Below are 23,545 nucleotides of genomic sequence, written 5' to 3'. Positions count from 1 at the left end.
TCACAGGTTCTTATTTAGCCACTCAATGTAGTTGTTAGCCATTCTGTGTCCTATATTTGGGGCAAGTGGGCCTGCAATAAATGTTAAAACACCATGAACAGCATTGTCAAAATGTTCGTGTGCTACTTTAACTCCTGCTTCCCTAAGACGGGAAACATACATGATTCCATCATCCCTCAAGACATCATATTGACAAGTGACTACATATGTAAGTGGTAAGCCCTGAAGCTTGATGTCCTCAACTAAAAGTGGTGAGAGCCTTGGATCCAGTAAACCTGGATATTTGTGTCCAGTTTTGGAATTTCTATGTGATGGGTCAGTATAAACATGACCTTTTTTAAATCTTTCAGGTAGCCACTTACTCCAGTTTGCAAATTTAAACAAATGGTTGAGCTCTGCAGGAACATGTTGATTGGTGTCTAAAGCTTTGGAAAAAGAGTCATCTGATGGAAAATATTCAGTGAGGAATCTGTTTGTTAATGTTTTCGGCAAGATTGGCATGTTTTTATTATCCTGATAGGATGGCAATTCCAGATCAATAGTCTGAAGAACAGGATACAATAAACCTTGAATTTTGAATTTAGTTCTGACGTCAGGGTCGTCTAGAAGCTAGAAAAGAAAAGTATTTATTAGAAATATTTTTCCTGTGAAAGATGGACTATTTAATAAGTTTCATATTTCGCAATGTAAGCAAAACAACCATTAGAATTTCAAAGCTTATACATCTCTTATTCAAAATTATAGAGGAAAACCTAACTGATATATTTTTCACAGTATTTATTAATCTGGCACTTTTCTACAGCAATGAATTTTGAGGAAAATTGCAAATAAAATACTGGAAGACATGTTACTTTGATGGTGTTGTTGAGTTTGCTTTATTCTTGAAATGGGGCTAAGTTAGATTTTTCACACTGAAATAACCATTGACAAGGTGCTATCTAGTGGATTTTCTCCTGAATCAATTGTCTTCTTGGGCTTCATTGCAACCATGGTAGGTGGCCTGCATGCCACTTATTGCTTCAGGCAAATCAGCAACTAAAAATCTTGGACTTTCTGTTAAAATGGTAGATACCCAGTTTTACCCATCTAATGCGAAAAAACCCAGCAGTTGCCCTGATTGCTAATTGCTACAGCTAGTTCTTCTTTTTACCCCAAGGTATTAGGTTACATGATAATTTCAGACAGTGAGGGTTCAATTAACATGCATAATTCTATGATCCTCCATTTTTAAGGTGACCAGACGTCCCGATTTTCACGGGATGGTCACGCTTTCGCACAATTTGTCCCGTGTCCTGGCACGTTCTTAAAAAGTCCTGATTTTTGTGACCGGACCCGGAAGTAAGCCCGCCCCGCCCCCAGTCCTGTATACCCGTCCCAGCCGGATGGTATTTTGTCCCTTCTGTCTCTCCGTTGTTCAGAAAAGCAACTCTGGGAAGGTCCTTTGCTAGCAGGCAGGTTCTAGGACGCCTGCTGCCACCAAGGACCTTCCCGGAGTTGCTTTTCTGAGCAACAGGGAGACAGAAGGGACGCAATCTCCTTTCATTCTCTCTCTGCCTCATTCACTCGTTCGGGCAGCAGAGAACGAAAGAAAATTGCATAGCCAAGGACAAAGGAGCCTGCAGCCTCCTTCATTCAAACGTTTAGGCGGCGGGGATGGGGGGGCTTTCTCACACGCCTTCTTTCTCTGAAGCCACGCCAGATTTAGCAAACTGGGCAGCTCGTGTCCAGCAGCCAAAGATCGCCTGGTTAAAAAGGAGGAAGAGGAGGCTCCACTAGTCCAGAGCCCATATGCAGGGGCAGGGATCCACACACAAACAGACACACACACACACACACACACACACACAGGGAGGGAGGAGAGACAGAGAGAGAGACAGAGACACACAGAGAATGACAGAGAAAGAGAGACAGAGAGAGGGAGGAAGATAGAGGCAAAGAGCCACACAGAGAGTGAGGGACAAACAGATTCAGAGAGAGAGAGAGAGAGGGAGGGAGTGTTTATGCACAGAAGGGAGATTTAAAACTTCGGAGTGAATCCAGGAAGAGGGAAGAGATGGAGAACTGTCTTTTTGCTCCGATTTCTGAGTCCCCAGCTGTTAGTGACGGAGGAGGAGGAGGATGAATGAAGGGATTGCATTTTTGTCAGGCTGAAAGAAAGCTCATTCTGTGGCATTTTAAAGAAGTCCCGTTCTTTTTTTTAAAGCACGAAAGGAAAAATCTGCAAAAAGCCCGGGGAATGTTCCTTACAAAGCATCATGGTCGCAGAGAATGCAAATGAAGGTGCTTATCTCCCCGCCCCACTGTCCTTGTATTCAAATCGGAGTCACGCTGAGTCCCATTCAGAGGGCGGAGGGACGCTGGGCTTTTTTGTGCATTGTTTTACCTATGTTCTCACAACCATGCAAAGGTGGGTTTTGTGCTACAAGGATCATTCTTTCTTTCTTTCCCTGTCTGCGGTTCCGGTTGCAGTTGCTTCGGATTAAAGCACCGTTTCTCATTCCTTGCAAAACTGGGGCAGGGCTGCCTCTACTTGCAGCACCCTCGGTTGCAAAATGTTCCCCTGATTTGGTTTATAAGTTCGCAGCAATGCGATCCAACAAATGGGAAAGTTTTAATAAGATTTTCTGACTTTATTTAGTCTTTGCTGCCCCCCCACCCCCAACCCCTCCCAAGAAAAGAGTGGAAAGGAGAGGAAGGGAGGAGGGAGGAGGGAAGAAAAAGAAGAAGGGAGGGGGGGAGAAGATGGAAGGAGAAAAGATGGAAGGAAGGAGAAAGAATAGAAGGAGGAAGGAGAAGGAGGAAGATGGAAGAAGAAAGGGAAAAAAGAAGAAGGGAGGGAGAAAAGAGGGAAGGAGGTAGGAAGAAAAGGGAAAGAGAGGGAAAGAGCAGAAAGACAAAGAGGATGAAGTTGATAGGCAAGAGGAAGGAGGAAGGAAGGAAGAAAGAAAAAGGGAGGGAGAGAGGAAAGAAGAAAAGATGGAACTAGAAAGGAAAGAAGGGAGGGAGGGAGGAAAGAGGAAGACAGGGAAAGATCAGAAAGACAGAGAAGGTGAAGGTAGGTAGGCAGAAGGAAAGAAGAAAGAAGAAATAGGAAGGAGGGAAGGTGAAAGGATGGAAGGAGGAAGGAACATAAGCGAAGAGGAAGAGAGAAATGGAAAGAGCAGAAAGACAGAGAAGGTAGATAGGCAAAAGAAAGGAAGCTGAAAGAATGGAAGGAGGAAGGAAGAGAAAAGGAGGAAGGGAGTGAGTGAGGAAAGAAGAGAGGATGGAAGGAGAAAGGAAGGAAGAGAGAGAAAGAGCAGAAGACGGATAAGGTGAAGGTAGATAAGCAAGAGGAATGAAGAAAGAAGTGAGGTGTCTCGAGGAGGAGGAAAACATTTAGTGACCAAAGTTACAATGGCATTGAAAAAAGTGACTGATGACCATTTTTCACACTTAGTGACCGTTGCGACCATTTTTCACACTTAGCGACCATTGCAGCATCCTCATGGTCACGTGATCAAAATTTTGTTTGGCAACAGATTTGTATTTATCATGGTTTCAGTGTCCTGGGGTGACCTTTTGACAAAATATAAAAATTTTAATCAAGCCCCCCCCCCCCCCCCCGGTCAATGGTGTCCCTCTTTACCAATCTGAAAATCTGGTCAACTTATCCATTTTGGATTCCTTAGAAGATCCTGAATCTTTCAGATGATTAAAAATTATGACTTCCTACTCTTAGGTATATAGTGTGAAAAGCCCCAAGATAAAAAAACTAGTATCGGGATAGTTTGAGATAACAGAGATTAGTAACATGTATAATTCCATTTTGGAATTATTACTTTCAAATGCGTCATTCTTACCTGCTGGGTTACAGCTGCAGCTAAGCCACCTCCTGCGCTGTCCCCTGCAATGCCGATGCGGCTTGGGTCTACATTATATTTCTCCAGAATGCTGCTTTGTAGAAAGTATTTTGATACTGAGTACACATCTTCAAATGCAATGGGGAATCGATATTTTGGAGCTAGTCTGTAACTTTTGGGAATTAATTAAAAAGACAATGACAGAAATGTATATATTCCCTGTGTTGCTAAAAGAAAAATTAATTTATCACTAGAGTTACACTATTGATACCAGATTTAAAAAGGAGGTTTTCTTTTATGTAGAATTTGTTTGATTTTTTGGGGGGGAATTTCTGACTTATTTGTGTGCTAAATGATCAATAAAATTTCTTTCCCTTTTACCAAATAATTCTTATCTGGTCTCTTTTGTTAGTAGAATAATTAAGCTTCATAGGAAGTTATGCTTTGTGGAAGCTATGAATTGTATGGAATAAAATAATACTTATAGCACAGCATATGCAACGAAGTATAATTTAGCAACCAATAACAATATATATTGGCCTTCAATGTACCAGTTTGTGTTATTACCAACGGTTAATTAATTTTTTGTTAAGAGAAAAAGATTAGGAAAAGATTAATGAACGAAAATGTCTCCTTCAAACACCATTCTTACTCGACTGACACCACAACAGCATTTAGTCTTTCTGATGTCCATCTTGATAAGAGGTCATAGGATTTCATGGCTGTGAAAAATAAGTGGCCAAGCATGTTTTATTACTCTTACAATACCAATACACAGTGCATGGGTCAAAAACAATATGGGACAAGGACTTCAGAATACCACAAGAGTGAGACTAGCATGTTACCATAGAAAGCTAAGAAACATCAAGCTCATTTTATGAATGGCAGAATTGTTTCTGCCTCATGTTCATGTGAGGTTTGAAGTCCTAAGCCTACAAATTCTAATGAGCTGTTTTCAGTTTATTTTGGGAGGGACTTTCTGGAAACTTTACATGAATCTCTACTCGAATGTTTCCCAATCTTGCCAACTTCAAGATTTGTGGATGCCAGTGCCCAACATTTTACTGGCTGAGGAATTCTGGGAGTGGAAAGTAGTGTTGGGAGCATCATAAAATTATTGAAGCAGGATAAATGGTTCTAATCTCTACCATTCAGGGATTCCTTAGAATGATGATGCTCTTGCTGAGGCTGCCAAGAAAAACTACCAAAATAGAGAAGAAAGTAGTTAACAGGAAGTGAATATTTTTTTTAAATGAGTTTTAAACATTCCCATCTTTAGGTTGATGTAAGAATACTTTTTCATCGATTAAGCAGTTTTAGTGTACCTGGGGTATGTCTTCCTTCATCTTTGTGAAGCTCAATGCTCTAGCAGATGTGAAAGAAGTGGGATTTTTTTTTCTAATGGGAAACCACCAAGGTAGCCTCCTTTATGTCTGAGAATCCCTACATCCCATAAATATCTCTAGGAAATGAAAATAATGGGATGGCAGCATCTTAGTAAGAAGGGTTTTCCCCTACCACTCAGATTACATTGTATATTGAAATTGGCAAACAGATAAATTGGCAAGAGCTAGAGAATTTGGGGGGGGGGGGGCACAACCTCATCAATTTACCTTTTGACAATCTTGTACCCTCGATGTGATTCATATTGTGAGAATCATCAGGATGGTTTTAAAATATTAATTAAATAACCACCAAGAAGGTTGGCTATCTATGTTATGCCTCAATGAAAGCCCTGGGATGTCAGAATCAATAGATTCATTTTTTATTTGAGACCCACTGTAATGGAATAAAATACTTATGCTTACTTGCTGATCCTGTACACCATCCACCTCCATGGATGAAAATCACTGCTCTTTTCAAGACATCTGACTGCTTTGTAGGAATGTAAAGACGTACTGGAACATGGCTAAATTCTGTGTCTGTTACAATGACTTTTTCATCAGATGTAGGTGGTGTGTATGTAGCAATTGTGTACAGATTTAGAACATCCATAAAGTGTCCAACACCCAACTTCTCCACAATTGTGGCCTGCAAAACAAAAGAAATCTTAACATCCTTGTGCTAAGCAAAGGCTTCATAGAACACTAAACTCCATTTCTTTTCTGTAAACAAGTGTTTCTCAATCTGGCCAGCAATTGCTAGGGGCCAGACAGGCAATCCATCAGAAGAGGCTCACGGAAGAGCAAGAAAGCACCCAACTGGATCCCAAAAGGAGCAGAATAACAATACAGGTAATGAGCTAATCTAGCACTCACACAGTATATACACTGAAAAAGGCTGATATGCACCAGACACAGATGTGAGGAGAAAAATATTATGAAAATATCATGCAAAAAAAAAAAAAGAATTATTTTTGCTTCAAAGAAAGGCCAGCATCTGTTGCCCTGGATAGGACCCATGAGATTTCAGAATTCCTCTGAAAGGAATTCATGGTTATGGAGTCCATCATTTCAGGGACCTGCAGATACTAGAAATACCAAGCAAGAAATTCTGTATTGTGAGAGAAAACAGGGAGGTAATAAAGTAATAAAGACATAAATAATAATGGAGAATATGAAATATGAAATATGAAATCTGGACCTCAATATTCAGAACAGAGAAAGATTCAAAGTTAACTATACAAATTGTAATTATATCAAAATTTAATAGGATAGAGAAGGAATTAAAAATATAACTGTTCTGTGATTCATGATCACAGGAGGTAGATAGAAAATTAATAATTTATTCTAGTACTAGCTGTACCCAGCCACGCGTTGCTCTGTCCCAGTCTGGGCGTAATGGGGCAGCAGGTGGGTGCTGCCGTTGGTCAGGACTCGGGGCTGCTGGGCTGGGAGAGGCCTGTTGGGAGAGACGGTGCTGGGGCTGTCGGCCTCATGGAAGTTGTTGAGCATCTCCTTGGAGGAGCTGCGCTTGGGCTCCCCCAAGTCGGTGGCCCGGGACAGTGAGACGTCCAGGATCTTGGAGGAGGAGAAGTCCTTGGTGTGCCACCTCACAGAGCATCCAGGGGCCACCCCAGCCCTGCTGCACCTCAGGCTGACACCGCTGCCGCAGCCCCGTCGGAGTCACCTTGGCGAGGCCATAGCTGGCTCTCTGTGAGGGGGGAGTGGAGAGTGCGCGCAGCTGGCCAGGCTGAGGAAATGCTCTGCCTCCACTTCCTCTTGAGCTCCACTGGGCTGGCCGGGGGTAGGCTGGCTTAAGGGCAGGGGAAGCGGCTGAGGGATGGCACAGGTGGTGCCCCGCTGCAGATAGCAAAGGCCCGGTGGGAGGGGAGGCGAGAGAGGGAAGGGGTAGGCCGAAGGGCTTCAGCTCCCCTTGGCGGAAATGGCCGAAGCTCATCAGAGGTTGGGCGGAAAGGGGAAAGCATGCGGCTGCAGCCCAGCCACACATATAAAGGGACCGTCGGGACGAAGCTGGAAAGAGGCTGAACTGTTCCGAATATACTATACTCACTAAATGAATGCTATGGTAAACGACACAGCTCAATTCTAACACAATGTCACATGAAATAATTAAATCAAACTGAAAATAAATCAAAATTTATGAAAATTCAATATAACAATGCAATCAGAAACATTGAAATGGAATCATGAAATATTTAGTATAGCGTGTGTTGCTTTTACGTCCACCAGATGGCGCTGGTTTTGAAAAAAGCATGTTTTTACAAAAATCATGTTTTAACCTGTCACAGGTGTGACATCTATATAATATACATATATAAAAACATTTGCGTATTCGAATGCAATGTTGTGTCAAAATTTCAAAGCAATCGGTGAAGAACTTTCAGAGATTAGCAATTTTGAACAAACAACCATTGCATTTTTATTTATATAGATAATGAGTTGTCATCACTTTCCCTATTCTTTGTCTTAGAAATTCCTAATGTTTTTGACTATTCCCATGCTAGGATATTGTTAACTCGATGCTACTATTTGCCTATCCTAATAATGTATTATAATAGTAAAACCTGTTTTCATAATCCTCACTTAGGGTAGATTTCCACACTTAGGAATGATGGCTTAATAACGTAAAAGGTGGACAAGGCACATTGAAAGCACAAGTCCTGCTATACGGCAACTTCTGCAAGGACTCAATTTATAACATGTTGCCAGTTGTGGGTTTCATTTTTTTTAGAAACTATTCTGTAAGTATGGCCTGTTTTCTGAGAGTGGCTTGGGGGTGGGGGGGTCATCTGTCCGGATGGGAGTGGTTTGGCAATCATTTGACCAGTTGGGAGTGGCTTGGCAGTCATGTGATCAGGTGGGCATGGCCGACTTATGAAATGTGGTGAAACTCACTTAACAACTCTCTTACTTAGCAACCAAAATGTTGACTCAGAAACTCTGGCATTTGAAGTGTGCAAGTCATAAAGCTGTCAAGTTACAATACCCTTGCAATCTAAACCTTTAGAAAAAAAACCCAGGGATGTTCAAACTTGACAGCTTTAATGACCAATAGGATCAATAGGAGTGACCAATAGGAGTGCCTCTGGCAGCCAGCACTCAGCCAGCCCTGTCTTAGCCAATCAGGTGTAGCTAGACTGTTGTCAGCTGTCAATCGTAAGTTGAGGACTTTAGGACTGGTTGCAAGTGGAGGACTTAGTACTCCTTTCCCCCTAGCAAGGGTGCATGCATGAAGGTTGTGCAGGCATAATTGCTTAAATAGGTGGGCCGGCGTCGGACCCACCCAGAACACCTCAGTTGCAGCGGCGTCATCAACGGGGTAAGAGGTCCCTGTGGTACCTCCTCCCTGAAGGGAGTGTAGCTCCAGGTGATGTCATCCTGTCCTACCCCCAAAGGCAGATCTAGTGGGAATGATAGGACAGAGTGAGGGGGAGTGTCCGACAGAGGTGAACCAGATTGTGGCTGACAGTAGGCAGTGGCAGGATAGGCGAGGCCTGATTAGGCGAAGGCCCCATTGTGGGGAAACCCAAGAGGAGCATTGACGGATGGAAATGGAACTTGGTACAGCTGCCGGAAGGTGGTAGCAGGGTAGGGCCTGACTGAGTGAAGGCCTCAAGTGGAGCCGCATTCAATGGACGAATTACAGCCATGGTGGAACTGGGGCCAGCTTCTGTGCGAAAGCGGCTGGACTCGACAGGCCAGATTGAGTGCAGGCCTCAGGTAGAAGGCAGCACCTCACCTGATCCACATGGCACCTCCACTTGGTACCATCTGTGAGGATAACCCTGTAAGAGCAGGGACCAGTTATAGCAGTGATGGTGGCTGGCACCCACTTTGGATCCCCAGTAAAATTCTGAGGCCAGACAAGGTCCCATTCCCCAAAAGTGCAGGGAGGAGCCCCCAGGTTGCTAGGCTGTAGTAGAGTGGTTGCAGTCTGTCCAGGGTGGTTTGCAGGTGCTGGCCCATCAGCAGCTTGGTGGGGCTGTTGTTGGAGAAAGGGCAAGGGGTGGAGTGCTGACCTAGGAGGTAAGCAGCCACCCTTGCCGGCCAGCCGCCCCGATCCATCCTGCCCAATGCCTCTTTGGCCGAGCATGTATGATTCCTAGTGTTCAGTAGCTGGATTGTATGGAGTTGGTGGGGCGTGCATAGCCATTCTGGTTCTTTCTGGTTGTTCCGCGATGGTTTGCTCGATGCCTCATGGGGTGCTCTGGGCTGGATGTACTTGCAAGACTTCATTTGCTCTCTTTGTTTGCTTAGTTGCCGTCCAATCCCACCTTTGTCGCCCGTGTTTGATCGGATAAAGGAAGCACACAAAGAGTTCATAACAACAGTTCTTTATTGCAAGTCAAGTAAACATCCCTCTGTTCCCGCCGGAACAGAGGATCTTGGTGGAAACCTCTGTCAATCTGTCAGCGGGCGGGGGGGGGGGGATATCTAACAGGAAGGTAAGCTAAATTTCACCAACTGGTACACCCATACCTGTGTAAGCCAGCTGAAACCCATCCACTGCACCTTACCTAATGAAATATCTGGGAAATAGTGACCTTTTTCAAGTGCAGGTAATATTATCAGGTCAATATGAAGTAGTTTCTTTGAATGTGGCAAAATTCTACCATCCTGTATGTAAAGTTAGGCAAATTGTCCACTGTTAATCCAGCACCAATCCAATATATCATTCTGTCTGCCATTATTTTTATTTTTTTACTATTATTGTTGTTTTTAACACTAATCTGTGACCATAGTAAAATCAATTGAATACTTAGGAATGCTGACAAGCATACACAGAACCTTTGGACCTTCAAGAGTTATTACATTTTTATTTCAGCTTTTGTTTCCCCTGAAAGGTGGGTAACATGGGTGTCCCTCCTTGTGTTATCCTCACAACAACCCTCTGAATTAAGAGTGAGTGATTGGTTATGATGTGATCTCCATGGACAAGTGGGATTTGAATATTGTCTAAATCTATCACCTTAACTTTAGCTGACTTTTGGAACTTAGAAGGTAGGTATACACTATAGGACTAAGCACTGGGATAATCAGCCACCAATAGCACAGATACCCCAAGCACATGTTATATGTTCATTCAACTTATGCACAAAACAACTTTCTCCTGATTTTTAATCATATTAATCATCAAGCCTCTGTGTACATTTCTTGGCACAAACTACTTTACTCTATTCCCACCTAATCTCACTTTGAATGGTATCTTTCTTCCATATCTGACAAATGACTCTATTCTACTTTTTGTCCTGGCTTCCTTTTATGCCTTATTCTCATGATTTCCTGCAACAATGGCAGGTGTTTTAGGTAAAGGAGAAACACTGACCTGAGAAGTACTGTGTTCTAGTAAAATGCCTTCAGCTTGTACTTAAAAAGCACTGACTGGTCAGAAAAAAAGCACAAATGTAGAAAAAGGTTTGCAGTTGGATAAAGCAGAAGTGAACTCTCAAGAAAGATTGCAAAAAGATTGCCTGTAGGACTAATAATTTACTAATACTATATCTTCTACTAATAGATAAGGCAAAGGGTACTCTGGGTAGGAACAAGGGGAGGGTATTATTGCTATGGGACATCGTTATTAGACTACATTTGTAACATTACTCTATAAATTGCACTTGCCAAACAGGTAGAATAAACTTGTCTCAAATCAAATCACTTGCTGAAAAAGGCAAGGTACTTGTTTTTTTTCCCTTTGCAAGCACCCACAGGTAGATGAAAACTGATAAGCTGCAGATTCATTCCCAGTGAAGATGTTTGCACACCTCAACAGAAAATTAGAAGGCTGTTCATGTAGCAGCATGCAAAAAGACTAATCCGTTTCAGTGCACTGGGTGGACATGAACAGCTAAAATGCAGAAACAATGTATATTAAACAATGAGTATTTACTCTAAGATTTCCCTATTTGGGTAAAGTGACCAGATTTTAAGATGGGTACAGCGGGACACCATTGATGGGGGTGGGGGTGGGGGGGCTCGGAGCACCTGAGTTGTAAAGAAAAAAAAGACCGCTGTAAATCCATGAAGCGTTACCCTTGTCGCTGCCGCCTCCTCTGCCGTGCTTTTGAGGAGGATGGGGCCTTTTTTTCCTGCTCCCCCCCTCTGCTGCCTTCCTACTGGCTCCTGCGGCCTCGTGGCTCCTCAAAAGCACGGCGGGGGAGGCAGCGGCAGCAGGGGTAATGCTTCATGGTGCTTTTATTTACACCACACTCTGAACAGTTTACAGAATGGAAAAAACTTTGAAACTTTGAAACTTTAATAGAATTTGTATGCCGCCCACTCCCTAGGGACTCTGGGCGGCTCACAACAAATAAAAACATTTAAAATTACAGAATTAAAATCAACACAACATCCATTTCATCAAAGGCCAGGAGAGTGGTGAGGGTCTGGACCTCAGCAGGTAGTTAGTTCCACAAGGCTGGTGTAGCTACAGAGAAGTCCCTCCCTCGGGGGGCCGCCAACCGTCATTGTCTGATCAACGGCACCGGGAGGAGGCCCAACCTGTGTGATCTTATTGGTCATTGGGAGGTAAATGGCAGGAGGCAGTCTCTCAGGTAGCTAGGTCCAATGCCATGTAGGGCTTTAAAAAACACTTTCAAAAGCCACCCCCATCACCAGCGTCTCCCAACCGGATTCCCGCCTGCCTTCCCTCGGCTCACCCGAACCAGGTTGCTGATGGCTGCTTGCACGGCACGGCAGGGAGAGCGGCGCCCAAGAGAAGCGGGCCAAAAAAAAACCTTCCGAGGGCTGAACTGCTTGGCCTGGGACCGAGCCTCCCCTCGCCACGCTGATGCTGCCAGAAAGCCCCCCCTCCGCCCGAGGCTGCCGGATGGCTGTCGCAAAAACATTGTGCATCGGCGCACGTACGCACAGGAGGGAAGGGAGCCTCACCCCTCGTCGGGCACTGCGAGCGAGCCGAGCGGAGTGTGGGAAACCACTGGCCTCTAAAGGCCACATCGGGAATGACATTTCAGAGAAATAAAAAGTTTATTTTTAACAGCGTCCTTTTTATAATTGATAATTCGGCGTCTTTTCTTTCTCTTGGAAAATCAGGACTTTTTGAACCTGCCAGGGGACACGGGACAAATTTTGAAAAATCGTGACTGTCCCGCCAAAAGCAGGACATCTGGTCACCTTACATTTGGGAGGACTTGTGGAGGCCAAAGAAATACAAATAAGGATTTCCCTCTCTGTATGCAGGCACAGAATAAAACAAACAGAGGAAATACATTACCTTTATTACCAGTTAAGTATTGCAATCTGGAAATAATGGGACGGTGAGAAAAAAGAGTACAAGAACAGGTACAGAAGATAAGAAGTGAAAGAAGTTTCTTTCGTTCTCTTCCCCCCTCCCCAACTAGCATTTGCCTGGAAGTGCAGAGCCCATTTTATTCTTGATCGACCAAGAATTGATTCATTTAGTTACAGCAGGAATTGGTCACACAGCTGGTTTCCATGCGTAAGGCTGGTCTAGAATTCACTCTCCCGGTTTTTGCTTAGTCCCTTAAGCACTAAACCAAACTGGCTCTCTTGAAGGTCTGAAATATACATTATATCCAATATAGAAAAAGCATCCTGCTCAGAGTCTAATGTTCGGGAAGAAAATATTTTGTAAAAGGAAAAGTTCCTAAAATATAGAAAGAAGGTTGCTCCTGATTTTATTATATTTTTTAGATTATATTCAGAAAAAGTGTAGAAAAATACATAAATTCCACAGCTCTTCCTATGGATAAACCATAATATTCAGTATCTGCCTTCAGTATGACCAAGGCATTTTACAGATCGTTAGTGTTCTTATTTTTTTGGTTGTTGCTTTCCATGGCATTATCTGATTTCCCTAAAAGCACAACTTTCACCTTCAAGCATTCTCAGGCATAAGCACGGGAAATAAATGTCTCAACTTACTGCATGGTTTAGGCTTCTAATGCTAGCATCTAAAAGGATCAGCTTCCAGGGTTCCTCCACATTCTCTGGTAAAGGCTGGTAGATGTAGTAGGCTATCAAAGTTGAAGCTACCAGAAGGCAGAAGAATTTTCCTCCCATCTTTTACTTTGTCTACTTTATTCAACTCTAGCTTTTACTGACTAATCTCAGGAGGATTGCAATACTGACAAGTCAGCTGATCAAGCATTTCATTTAATCTTAATAGTAAAATTAGTGCCAGAGGCATTTTGTTAAATATTCACAAATTTTCAGTTGATAGAACCTATTTTGCTTTGTAAATTACAGGATTAGACAGTTCTTGACTATTAAAAAAGTAGTTTTTCAGGAAAAAAAATTTCTATATTCAAATATTTAAGGATTGCAACACACTTTCATCACTCTGCCTTGCAAATTACCTTTGAATTGCAGAACTGAAATTATAAGTGGCAAAGTTGCTGGAGAGAAAGTAGAATTGATGTATTTAGAAAGGAGAAAGCAATAGAAATATCCTATGATTCAGATTAATGAAATAAGATTCCATAACAATGAGCAGTTTTCTTCATTACAGAAGTGGTTAGTTACTGCCTTCTTCTGTGCTGTTCTCTTGCTTTTAATAAATAATATTTAATATTTAATAAAACATATTAATTATTAAAATAAATTTATTATCCCAAATATATTTAATAATAAGTATCCTCTGCATTATGCTAGCTAAGCAAGATTAGTTAAGAGCAAATTTACTTTGGTTGAATGATAATGATGATTCTAAGTTATGTGAAATCACCACTAATAGTTCTTAAGATGGTGTTGATCTTTATTCTTATTGACTTGTTCCCAAGAACCTAGGAAGTCAATACGTATTAGCATAGTATATGTATGATTCAAGCAAAGTGCTTTTTGTGATTGACATAAATTTTGTCAAATATACAGATTTTCTAAGAGCCACCCAAGGCTTTCTGGTATGGCAATTAAAACCAGCTACATATTGATAAACTTTGATTTGATTGAATCTCGATCAACATTATTATTAGTTTTCCCAACTTCTTGTCACTCTGTGTGGTTTACAAATTGTTTAAAATATTATAAACAAGAAAAAAGCAAAAGATAAAAATACAATAATACAGTACAATAGCAGAGTTGGAAGGGACCTTACAGTTCTTCTAGTTCAACCTCCTGCCTAGGCAGGAAACCCTATACGATTTCAGACAAATGGCTATCCAACATCTTCTTAAAGACTTCCAGTGTTGGGGCATTCACAACTTCTGGAGACAAGCTGTTCCACTGATTAATTGTTCTAACTGTCAGGAAATTTCTCCTCAGTTCTAAGTTGCTTCTCTCCTTGATTTCCACCCATTGCTTCTTGTTCTACCCTCAAGTGCCCAGGAGAATAGTTTGACTCCCTCTTCTTTGTGGCAATCCTGCCAGACAGGATTGGGCAGTTTCTGTGGGAGGCAAGTGGCACGTCTATGACATGTAAAGCTGTGAGTCATACAAGGGAACAAGCTGATAATTAGTGCAGCTCACAAAAGAGGGCCATTACATGGGCATTCTGAGGCATGTCTATGCTGCTGCATTCTGGACCACTTGAATCTTGCCAGTAGTCTTCAAGGGCAGCCTCATTGCAGTAGGCAGATCAGAAGTGATATGAGTGATTGTATGAAGTATCCCCTAATCGAGGAAATATTGTTTGTATGCTAACAGTTACTGATTATCAGCACTGAATGCAATTTTTTGCATTTGCACAACACTTCAAAAATTAACCACTAAGTTTGGGTTTGCACAATGGCATTCCTAGTTATTCATTCTGCATATTTCTTAATTAAATAATGTGTCCATATACAATAGTGACATGCTCCTTTCCCAAAGAAAATTTTTTGAGCCATTGATGTCTCTGTTTTTATTTTTAATTGTGACTTCATAGATTAAAATTAAAAGATTGCCTTAAATTGTCAAATGAGAGGACTTTCTTCCAAGGAAACCCCAAAGACATTCATAAGAAATCCCATAATCAATGATGGGTTCCTACTGATTCAGACTGGTTTGGCCAAACAGATAATAACTCAGTTGGACATGTGATTGTACCGATTCTATCCTGGGAGCCACCATACTTATTTTCTGTTCTGACATGTGCAGAACAATCTTCATTGTTACTTCATTACTTCAAAAAAGTAATTTTCCCCTTTTTTAATGGTGTGTGCCTCTCAGTCCCAGAGATGTCACAGAGATGGGGTGTTTTTCACAAAATGGAGTTGTTTTTGCCTTCCCCCAGCCTCCAGAAGCACAGGTTTCACCAGGGCTAAGGGAAGGCAAAAATGGTGCGGTTTTCACAAAAAACAGGTGAAAAGTGGGCAGTTTTACACAAAAACGGAGGTATTTTTGCCTTTCTGCAGCCTCCAGAAGCACTCTGCAGGCTTCAGCAGAGCTGCTGGAAGGGAAAATGCCTCCATTTTTTTTACAAAAAAACCCGGGCCATTTTCCACTCATTTTTTTGCAAAAACAGGGACATATTTGCCTTCTAGCAGCCCTGCTGAAGCATGTACAGTGTTCCTAGGGATCAGGAGGACAAAACTTCTTTTCTTACTGGGGAGTTTGCAGGCACTCCCTTAGCTCTGGAGAGGCTGGAGCCCACCCAACCTGTCAAAATATTTTGTCACCGTTTCAGACGTCATGGTTTGGTGAGGGGGTCATGTGACTGAGTGTGCATGAGTGATGTCAAGTTGGCCATGCCACCTCAGTCACATGCCCCCATCTAGCCACGCCCATGAAATGGTAGTAAAAAAATTGAAATCCACCTCTGCTCATAACCACTATTGTAAGAATACCTGCTGATAATGATCCCATGAATTGTGGGAGTAATGATTAAACGAAAGGGGATTGTTTTTAGGCAAGAGTAGATTAATTGGTGAGAAATGAAATAATGTTAGCAAGCTCATTTTTTCTTGGCAATGAATCATAAAAGAAAATATTAAAATTAAATACGCAGATTGGTCTTTTTTAAGCCTTGAAGGCTGTGACTGAAGGACATACCACCTGCCGAACCACAGAGCAATTTGAATATATTGTATCCCCCAATCTTAACATTCCCCAAATCCTATAGGATCAAAAGGATCTGGTGCTCTTCAGTGAGTTTTTGGATGAAAGCCATTGATTTCAAATTGAGTACATTTGCTGTATAGCCAGACAGATGATAAATAAAACATTAGTCTTACTGATATTTGCCTTGTCTTGATCCTATAGCCCTGGCTACTATCTCTTTATGAAAAAAACATTAATACTCTACATTTAAAAAAAATACACCCAAAAGAAGAAAAGCTGTTGAAATGCACTAAGACACAAACACATATATGCAGGTGTTGGAAGAAATTATAATGGAAAATGTTCCTTCCTACTCAAAAAATTGTAAAAACTTATTGTCCCTTAATTAATAAAAAATAATCGCTCAACCACCAAGTGGCAGCATAATATCAGAAATAACCTGTTGCCCTTGACTGATGTAAAGGATTTTTTTTCAAGTATATTAATACTTCATTAAATAGTCCATCAACAACCTTGATAGTTTTAGATAGAAAGCTAAATCTGTGAACATATAGTTTAAAGTTACTCTTGAACAGAAATGGCTGTGCAGAAGAAAAGAATTAAAAATGAACATGTTCCTCCAAGTTGTAACAGGACATTTTTAAGGGTAGCAGGAACCAATTAAAGAAACATACAGAAAGTCTTCTAGATGCAATAAATAGAGAAGAATTGGTGTAAAGGTTTTGATTTTTTAAAATTGTTTTCTACCAAAGCCAAGTTTTCCCTTACTTTGGAAGCAAGGAAAATCTTGCTTTGTAAAAAAAAATGGGCAATAAAATCTCAATTAGATTCTCCAAATTAAGACCATTACACTGTGGTCTGTGTTTAAAATGATAGAGAACTTATCTTGACCTTCTATGATACTTTAGTTACCTGAACATTCCATATCCCTGCTCATCTATTTTTCACAAATCAGAGTGGGAAAAAAGGAAATAAAAAGGTGATAATTCCCTTAAAAATGCAATTACTGGTTATTCTTAAATAAATTAAACAATCAGTCTTTAATTTCATACATAAGAACAGCTTTGCAATAGTTACTATCTCTTTAAAAAGAAACAAACTATCCCATCCTATCCTAGCTGCTCTTACAATTTTATCATGAGATAAACTTTTAATTTTTTATGATTAAATATGAGAGAGAGAGAGAGAGAGAGCGAGAGAGAGAGAGAGAGAGATGTATAAAATAACATTCAAGTAAAAAACCAACAACAAATGCAAACATGCAATTTTTCCTTCAGTTTAAGAATCCTAATAGAGTTCTACTAAGTTGGAGTATTGACCATTCTTAAAGATAGATAGTTATCTATATAGAAGTAATAATAATAAAGTATAGAAACAATTGTAATAGTCGGAGATAATAGAAGTAGAATGCTTGTACAGATACAATTGTAATAATATAGAATAATATATGGTAATAATATAGAAACAATAGCAATAGATAAAAATACAGAATAGAGGTAATAGGAAGCACACATATAAATTGAAATTGAAATTGAAATTTAATAGATTTGTATACCGTCCAATCCTGTAGGACTCTGGGCGGATTACAAGACAAGATAAAAAAAATTAAGAGTTAAAAATAGAAAGATACAATTAAAAAATACAATTTTAAAACACACCCATATAATCCGCCTAAGTGGGGCTGGACCTTGTTCAACAGCCCCAGGCCTGCCGGAACAGCCAGGTTTTCGTGGCTTTTCGGAAGGCCAAGAGAATGGAAAGGATCCGGATCTCTACGGGTAGATCATTCCATAGGGCCGGAGCAGCTACAGAGAAGGCCCTCCCCCGAGGGGTCGCCAGCCAGCATTGTCCGGCCGACGGCACTCAGAGAAGGCCCAACCTGTGAGATCTTATTGGTCGACATATACTTGTCTTACACATCCAAATCTTTTTTTATATCTCTTGAGTTTGGGTCAATCTAATCGAATATGGCTTAAAAAAGAATCTTTAACACATACCCAAGTTAGAAACTCAGCTGAAATGGATCTAGATAATCTAGTTCATCTACAGTGCTCTAGTTGAAGCCCCACCATTTTTGGATTGTCTCTCATAAAAAGAGAAAATTGGAGATTGATTAAAAAACTGGATCAAAGGAAGTCTCCTCAGGAGCATATCTACCTAAGTGATCCATCAACTCACAATGGGAAGTAGTATTGAAGTACTAGTTGTACTTCATTGTACTGTATTTGTGGCATTGTGCTGACTCAACAGTATATAGCTAATGTAGGAATTAAGAACTGTCTCCTTTAAGAAAGTACCTCATGGGAGATAAAACTCCTTATGGTAAATATAGGCAGGGATGCCTTTTGGGAAATATAGTTCCACGACATTTGACCATATCTGTGTTCCCTGATTGGATACCTAGTCTCTCTCCCCTGGAAAATTGATTTATGACCAGATGCTCTGTGAAGAGGTTTCTGTGTTTATTGAGAACAATGGGATAAAAGCATGTTTCCTCACCCCCACTTCATCAGAGGAATGGAAAAGCATAGTTTTTTCATATCGCGCAATGGACAGATCAAGGTCAGCTATATCTTAATATTGAACTCTATGTTTGCTACTAAGAATTTCTGTTAATAAATTTATCTGAGACACCAATCCTAAAGCGTGAAGTTTAAAGCTGACTGGCCCCTGGCATGGTTGCACACCCGGTCCAGAACAGGCATAATATATCTCACAGAACATTTTATTCATTTTTTTCTGAATCAACAAGTCAACTTGAATCAAAGATAAATTTATAGGCACTATCACACCCATTTCCTTTGACACCATTCATGCAATATCCAATCAAGAGAAAACAAGAGGTTTTATTCATTAAATGCTACTCAAGAACTTACAATGGTCTGCAGCCAGATATTCATACTGGTTGCGTGCCAAAAGGAACAAGTTACCTAAGAAAACTCACTGGAACACATTTCACTGGTACCAAAAGTGTTTAGAAATGAATCATGACTTTTAAAACAATCCTGAATAACATCAAGATTCAAGTCTATAAATTCACATATGAAATAGTCAAAAGAAGCTTTATTTTTCATTTTAAATTATTAATCATTTAATGGCTATACAACTCCCCCACATATTCTACCAAGCTTCTCATACTTATTCAAACAGCAGGAAACAAGAGATTCTATATCAAGTATAATAACTGCAGACTTTGGTTATTCACCAAAAGGATAATGTCCCTGAAACAAACAATATAAATTGAATAAAACCAAATGAATCCAAAGCAACCATCTTCAGGTGGTATAGGTGTGTTTTCACAGGTTCTTATTTAGCCACTCAATGTAGTTGTTAGCCATTCTTTGTCCTATATTTAAGGCAAAAGGGCCTGTAATAAATGATACAACACCATGAAAAAAATTGTCAACATGTTCGTGTGTTACCTCAACTCCTGCTTCCCTAAGACGGGAAACATACATGATTCCATCATCCCTCAAGACATCATATTGACAAGTGAGGACATATGTAAGTGGTAAGCCCCAAAGCTTAATGTCCTCAACTAAAAGTGGTGCCAGCCTTGGATCCAGTAAACCTGGATATTTGTGTCCAGTTTTGGAATTTCTATGTGATGGGTCAGTGTAAATGTGGCCTTTTTTAAATTTTTCAGGTAGCCACTTACTCCAGTTTACAAATTTAAACAAATGGTTGAACTCTGCAGGAACATGTTGGTTACTCTCTAAAGCTTTGGAAAAAGAGTCATTTGATGTAATATATTCACTGAGTAATCTGACCATTAATGTTTTAGACAGAATTGGCATGTTTTTATTATCCTGATAGGATGGCAATTCCAGATCAATAGTCTGAAGAACAGGATACAATAAAGCTTGAATCTTGAATTTAGTTTTGATGTCAGGGTCATCTAGAATCTAGAAAAGAAAAGTATTTATTAGAAATATTTTCCCTATGAAAAATGGACTATTTAATAAGTTTTGCATCTTGTAATGTAAGCAAAACAGCCATTAAAATTTCAAAGCTAATACATTTTCTATCTCTTATTCAAAATTATACAGGAAAACCCCTAACTGGTATGTTTTTCACAGTATTTGTTAATTTGGCACTTTTCTGCAGCAATGACATTTGAGGGAAATTGCAAACAAAATACTGAAAGATATCTTATGACACTTGTACAGTATCCAAAGATATATTGAGAACTTCAGTATGTTCCAGTCTTATTCATAAATGACTATAATTTAACTATTCTTTATTATTGCTTTGTGGAGTTTGGATGTTTTAGGAGTTATTTGATTCTTTTTCAATTCATTTTCATCATCAAAATAGACTGGATAGGGAAAAAGAGCAGAGTGAGGAAAGATTTAAAATTCTTCTCCTTGTAAAGTAAAGGTCATGTTTGGCTCAGTATACTAACATTGTCCTAAAAAGTGACCTCTTATTCCCCCAAAATTATTTCATCTTGTTTCTTTGTCTTATGTCATTCACAACTCATATAAATATGTTGCGCTTCAAGGTGCTACTTGTCATCTACAAAGCCCTGCATGGTATTGGATCTGGGTACTTGAGAGACCGCCTACTGCCAATTACCTCCACTAGGCCGATACGATCCCATAGATTAGGCCTCCTCCGAATTCCATCAGCCGGCCAATGTCGGCTGGCAACTACCCGGAGGAGAGCCTTCTCTGTGGCTGCTCCGACCCTCTGGAACGAACTCCCCATGGAGATTCGTACCCTCACCACCCTCCAGGCCTTCCGCGTAGCCTTTAAGTCCTGGCTGTCCCGACAGGCCTGGGGCTAAAGATTTTAACCCCACTCGAATTGTATGACTGTTGTGTTTTTAATGATGTATTGTTTTCTCATGTTTGTGACTTGTTTGTCCTCCCTCCCCTTGAGTTGTGAGCCGCCCTGAGTCCCCCCAGGGAAAAGGGCGGCATACAAATAAAGCATCTCAATCTCTCAATGTTAAATTTACTTTGATAGTGTTGTTGAGCTTCCTTTATTCTTGCAATGGGGTGAAGTTACATCTTTCCTTTATATTTAGGCTTCTATAGCTTCCTTATGTGGAAATGCTCCATGGGAAAGTATACAGGTAGTCCTCGACTTACAGCAGTTTGTTTAATGACTGCTAAAAGTTATTATGGCCCTGAAAAAAGTAACTTATGACTGTTTTTTACACATATAACTTTTGTGTCAAGATAATGTGATGTTGGGCGCAGTTGTGGTCATAGGTTGAGGACTACCTGTACTTCTCTTGAGATTTAAGACTGGAGAGAAGCCCAGATTGCAATTTCCTGGAGACAACCTCCCTCAATCACTTTATAATTAAGGTACGTAAAAGAACAACACATAGCAATTTCTCCTTTTCCCCTCTCAGAAAATTCATGAATATGCAGATGAAATTTTTGCTCAGCATTAATTTATGACTATATGTCATATCCTACTTCTTTATGAGTACAGAGTCAGTCCCATTTCAATTCTTACTGAAATTTCATCCATTTAATGCTTGAATAAATGTAATCAATCAAACACCTAATGAGTAAATATATCAAATAAAATGTAAGAATCGGAATTGTTTGTCTTATGTCATTCACGGTTCACACGAACATGTTAAATTTACCTCGATGTGTTGTTCAACTTGCATTAATCTTGAAATGGGGCTGAAGTTTCACAAGTTTCACAATGAAATAACCATTGACAAGGTGCTATCTAGTGGATTTCCTCCTCAATCAATTTTCTTCTTGGGCTTCATTGCAACAGTGGTAGATGGCCTGCATGCCACTTCTTGCTCTGGGCAAATCAGCAAACTGAAAATCTAGAACTTTCTTTTAAAATGGTAGAAACCCAGTTTTATCCATCTAATGTGAAAAGGCCCAGCAGTTGCCCTAATTGCTAATTGCTGCAGGTATTTTTTATTTATCACCCAAAGTATTAGGTTATATGATAATTTCAGAAAGTTGGGGTTCAATTAACATGCATAATTCTATGATCCTCCATTAATAATATACAGTATATGTGGCTTCAATGTGCTAGTTTGTACTATTAGTATCACTTATTATTCTTTTGCTTACAGAAAAAAAGATTAGGAAAAGATTAATGAACAAAAATGTCTCCTTCAAACCCCATTCTTACTCAACTGACACCACAACAGCATTTAGTCTTTCTGATGTCCATCTTGATAAGAGGTCATAGGATTTCATGGCTGTGAAAAATAAGTGGCAAAGCATGTTTTATTACTCTTACAATACCAATACACAGTACATGCATCAAAAATACTATGGAACAAGGGCTTTAGACTACCACAAGAGTGAGCCTAGCATGTTACCATAGAAAACTAAGAAACATCAAGCTCATTTTATGAATAGCAGAATTGTTCCTGCCTCGTGTTCATGTGCGGTTTGAAGTCCTACAAATTCTAATGAGTTATTTTTGGTTTCTTTTGTGAGGGACTTTCTGGAAACTTTCCATGAATCCCTAATTCAATGTTTCCCGATCTTCGCAACTTGAATATTTGTAAATGCCACTTCCCAAAATTCTACTGGCTGAGGAATTCTAGGAATGGAAATTAATTTTAGGAGCATCATAACTGTTAGGAATATAATCTAACAGTTGGGTTGGCAATATATAAATCATGTAATGATGTTGTACCTGTTTCTTTAAATCATATTGTAAAATGTGATTGTTTGCTGTTTTCCTCAAGAAAACAGAATGCCATAAGAGGGATTCCAGAATGACTGGTAGCTCTCTGTTTGTTAGATGCTGGGCTGTTCTGATCTGAGTGTCTTGGAAGCTGGCTGTTAGTAAGTGCCGTGAGCTATTGTACGTTTTCCAACTGCTAGCAAACTTTGAGTACCAGACTGTTTGTATGATTATGGACTATGTTATTTGAATTATCCCTTAACTGAAATACATTGACGGCTGACTGTCTTATCGGTGTATGACTTGGACTGTTTGATGGACTCTGATAGCTCTATTTCCACAAAAGTAAAAGCCTATTTAAACTGCAGTGTCTCTGTATGCTGGTTTGTGTGTTCTCCAGCACAACTCTCACAATGCTTCTCTGAACACACTTGCTCTCCCAATGAGGAGCCTACCTAGCACTGGTTATGGGCCCAGGTTATACCAGATGTAGCTAAAGGAGAGTTGGTGTTGATACGCAATACCGCATACACACAGCTGTTTATTGTAGAGATTGTACTATCCTGGAGAAGATGGTGAGCGACCCATCAACAAGTCTATCAATGATAACCCGGTTGGATGGAACAAACTATGTTTCCTGGTCTACGAAATGCAGTCTACTCCTGCGTAGGAAAGATTTATGGGATGCTGTACAGAATCCACCAGATGTAACTGCTT

At 40.3% G+C, this 23,545-nt stretch overlaps 2 protein-coding genes across 3 annotated transcripts in view; both read right to left on the bottom strand.

The window, feature by feature from the left end:
* LOC116513883 (arylacetamide deacetylase-like) overlaps positions 1–23,545 on the bottom strand; it is a 37,815-nt gene continuing 14,270 nt past the window's right edge. Inside the window, exons 1-5 of one of the 2 annotated variants that reach the window (XM_032225171.1) lie at positions 13,148–13,310; positions 5,651–5,873; positions 4,495–4,564; positions 3,843–4,014; positions 1–609 (exon numbers count right to left, since the gene is read on the bottom strand). In XM_032225171.1, coding sequence (XP_032081062.1) covers positions 1–609; positions 3,843–4,014; positions 4,495–4,564; positions 5,651–5,873; positions 13,148–13,285 — 1,212 coding nt within the window. In that variant the 5' untranslated portion in view covers positions 13,286–13,310. Of the gene's footprint in view, positions 610–3,842; positions 4,015–4,494; positions 4,565–5,650; positions 5,874–13,147; positions 13,311–23,545 lie in introns of those variants that run through there. The other variant, XM_032225170.1, reaches the window with a different exon arrangement.
* The window catches only part of LOC116513882 (arylacetamide deacetylase-like), a 68,791-nt gene continuing 64,204 nt past the window's right edge, over positions 18,959–23,545 (bottom strand). The window contains exon 5 of the mRNA XM_032225167.1: positions 18,959–20,106. Coding sequence (XP_032081058.1) covers positions 19,498–20,106 — 609 coding nt within the window. The 3' untranslated portion in view covers positions 18,959–19,497. The remainder of the gene's footprint in view (positions 20,107–23,545) is intronic.

Source organism: Thamnophis elegans, chromosome 10 (genome assembly GCF_009769535.1).
Source record: "Thamnophis elegans isolate rThaEle1 chromosome 10, rThaEle1.pri, whole genome shotgun sequence".
Lineage (NCBI taxonomy): Eukaryota > Metazoa > Chordata > Lepidosauria > Squamata > Colubridae > Thamnophis > Thamnophis elegans.
The sequence above is the reverse complement of the archived record's forward strand: the minus strand, read 5'-3'. Positions and strand labels throughout refer to the sequence as shown.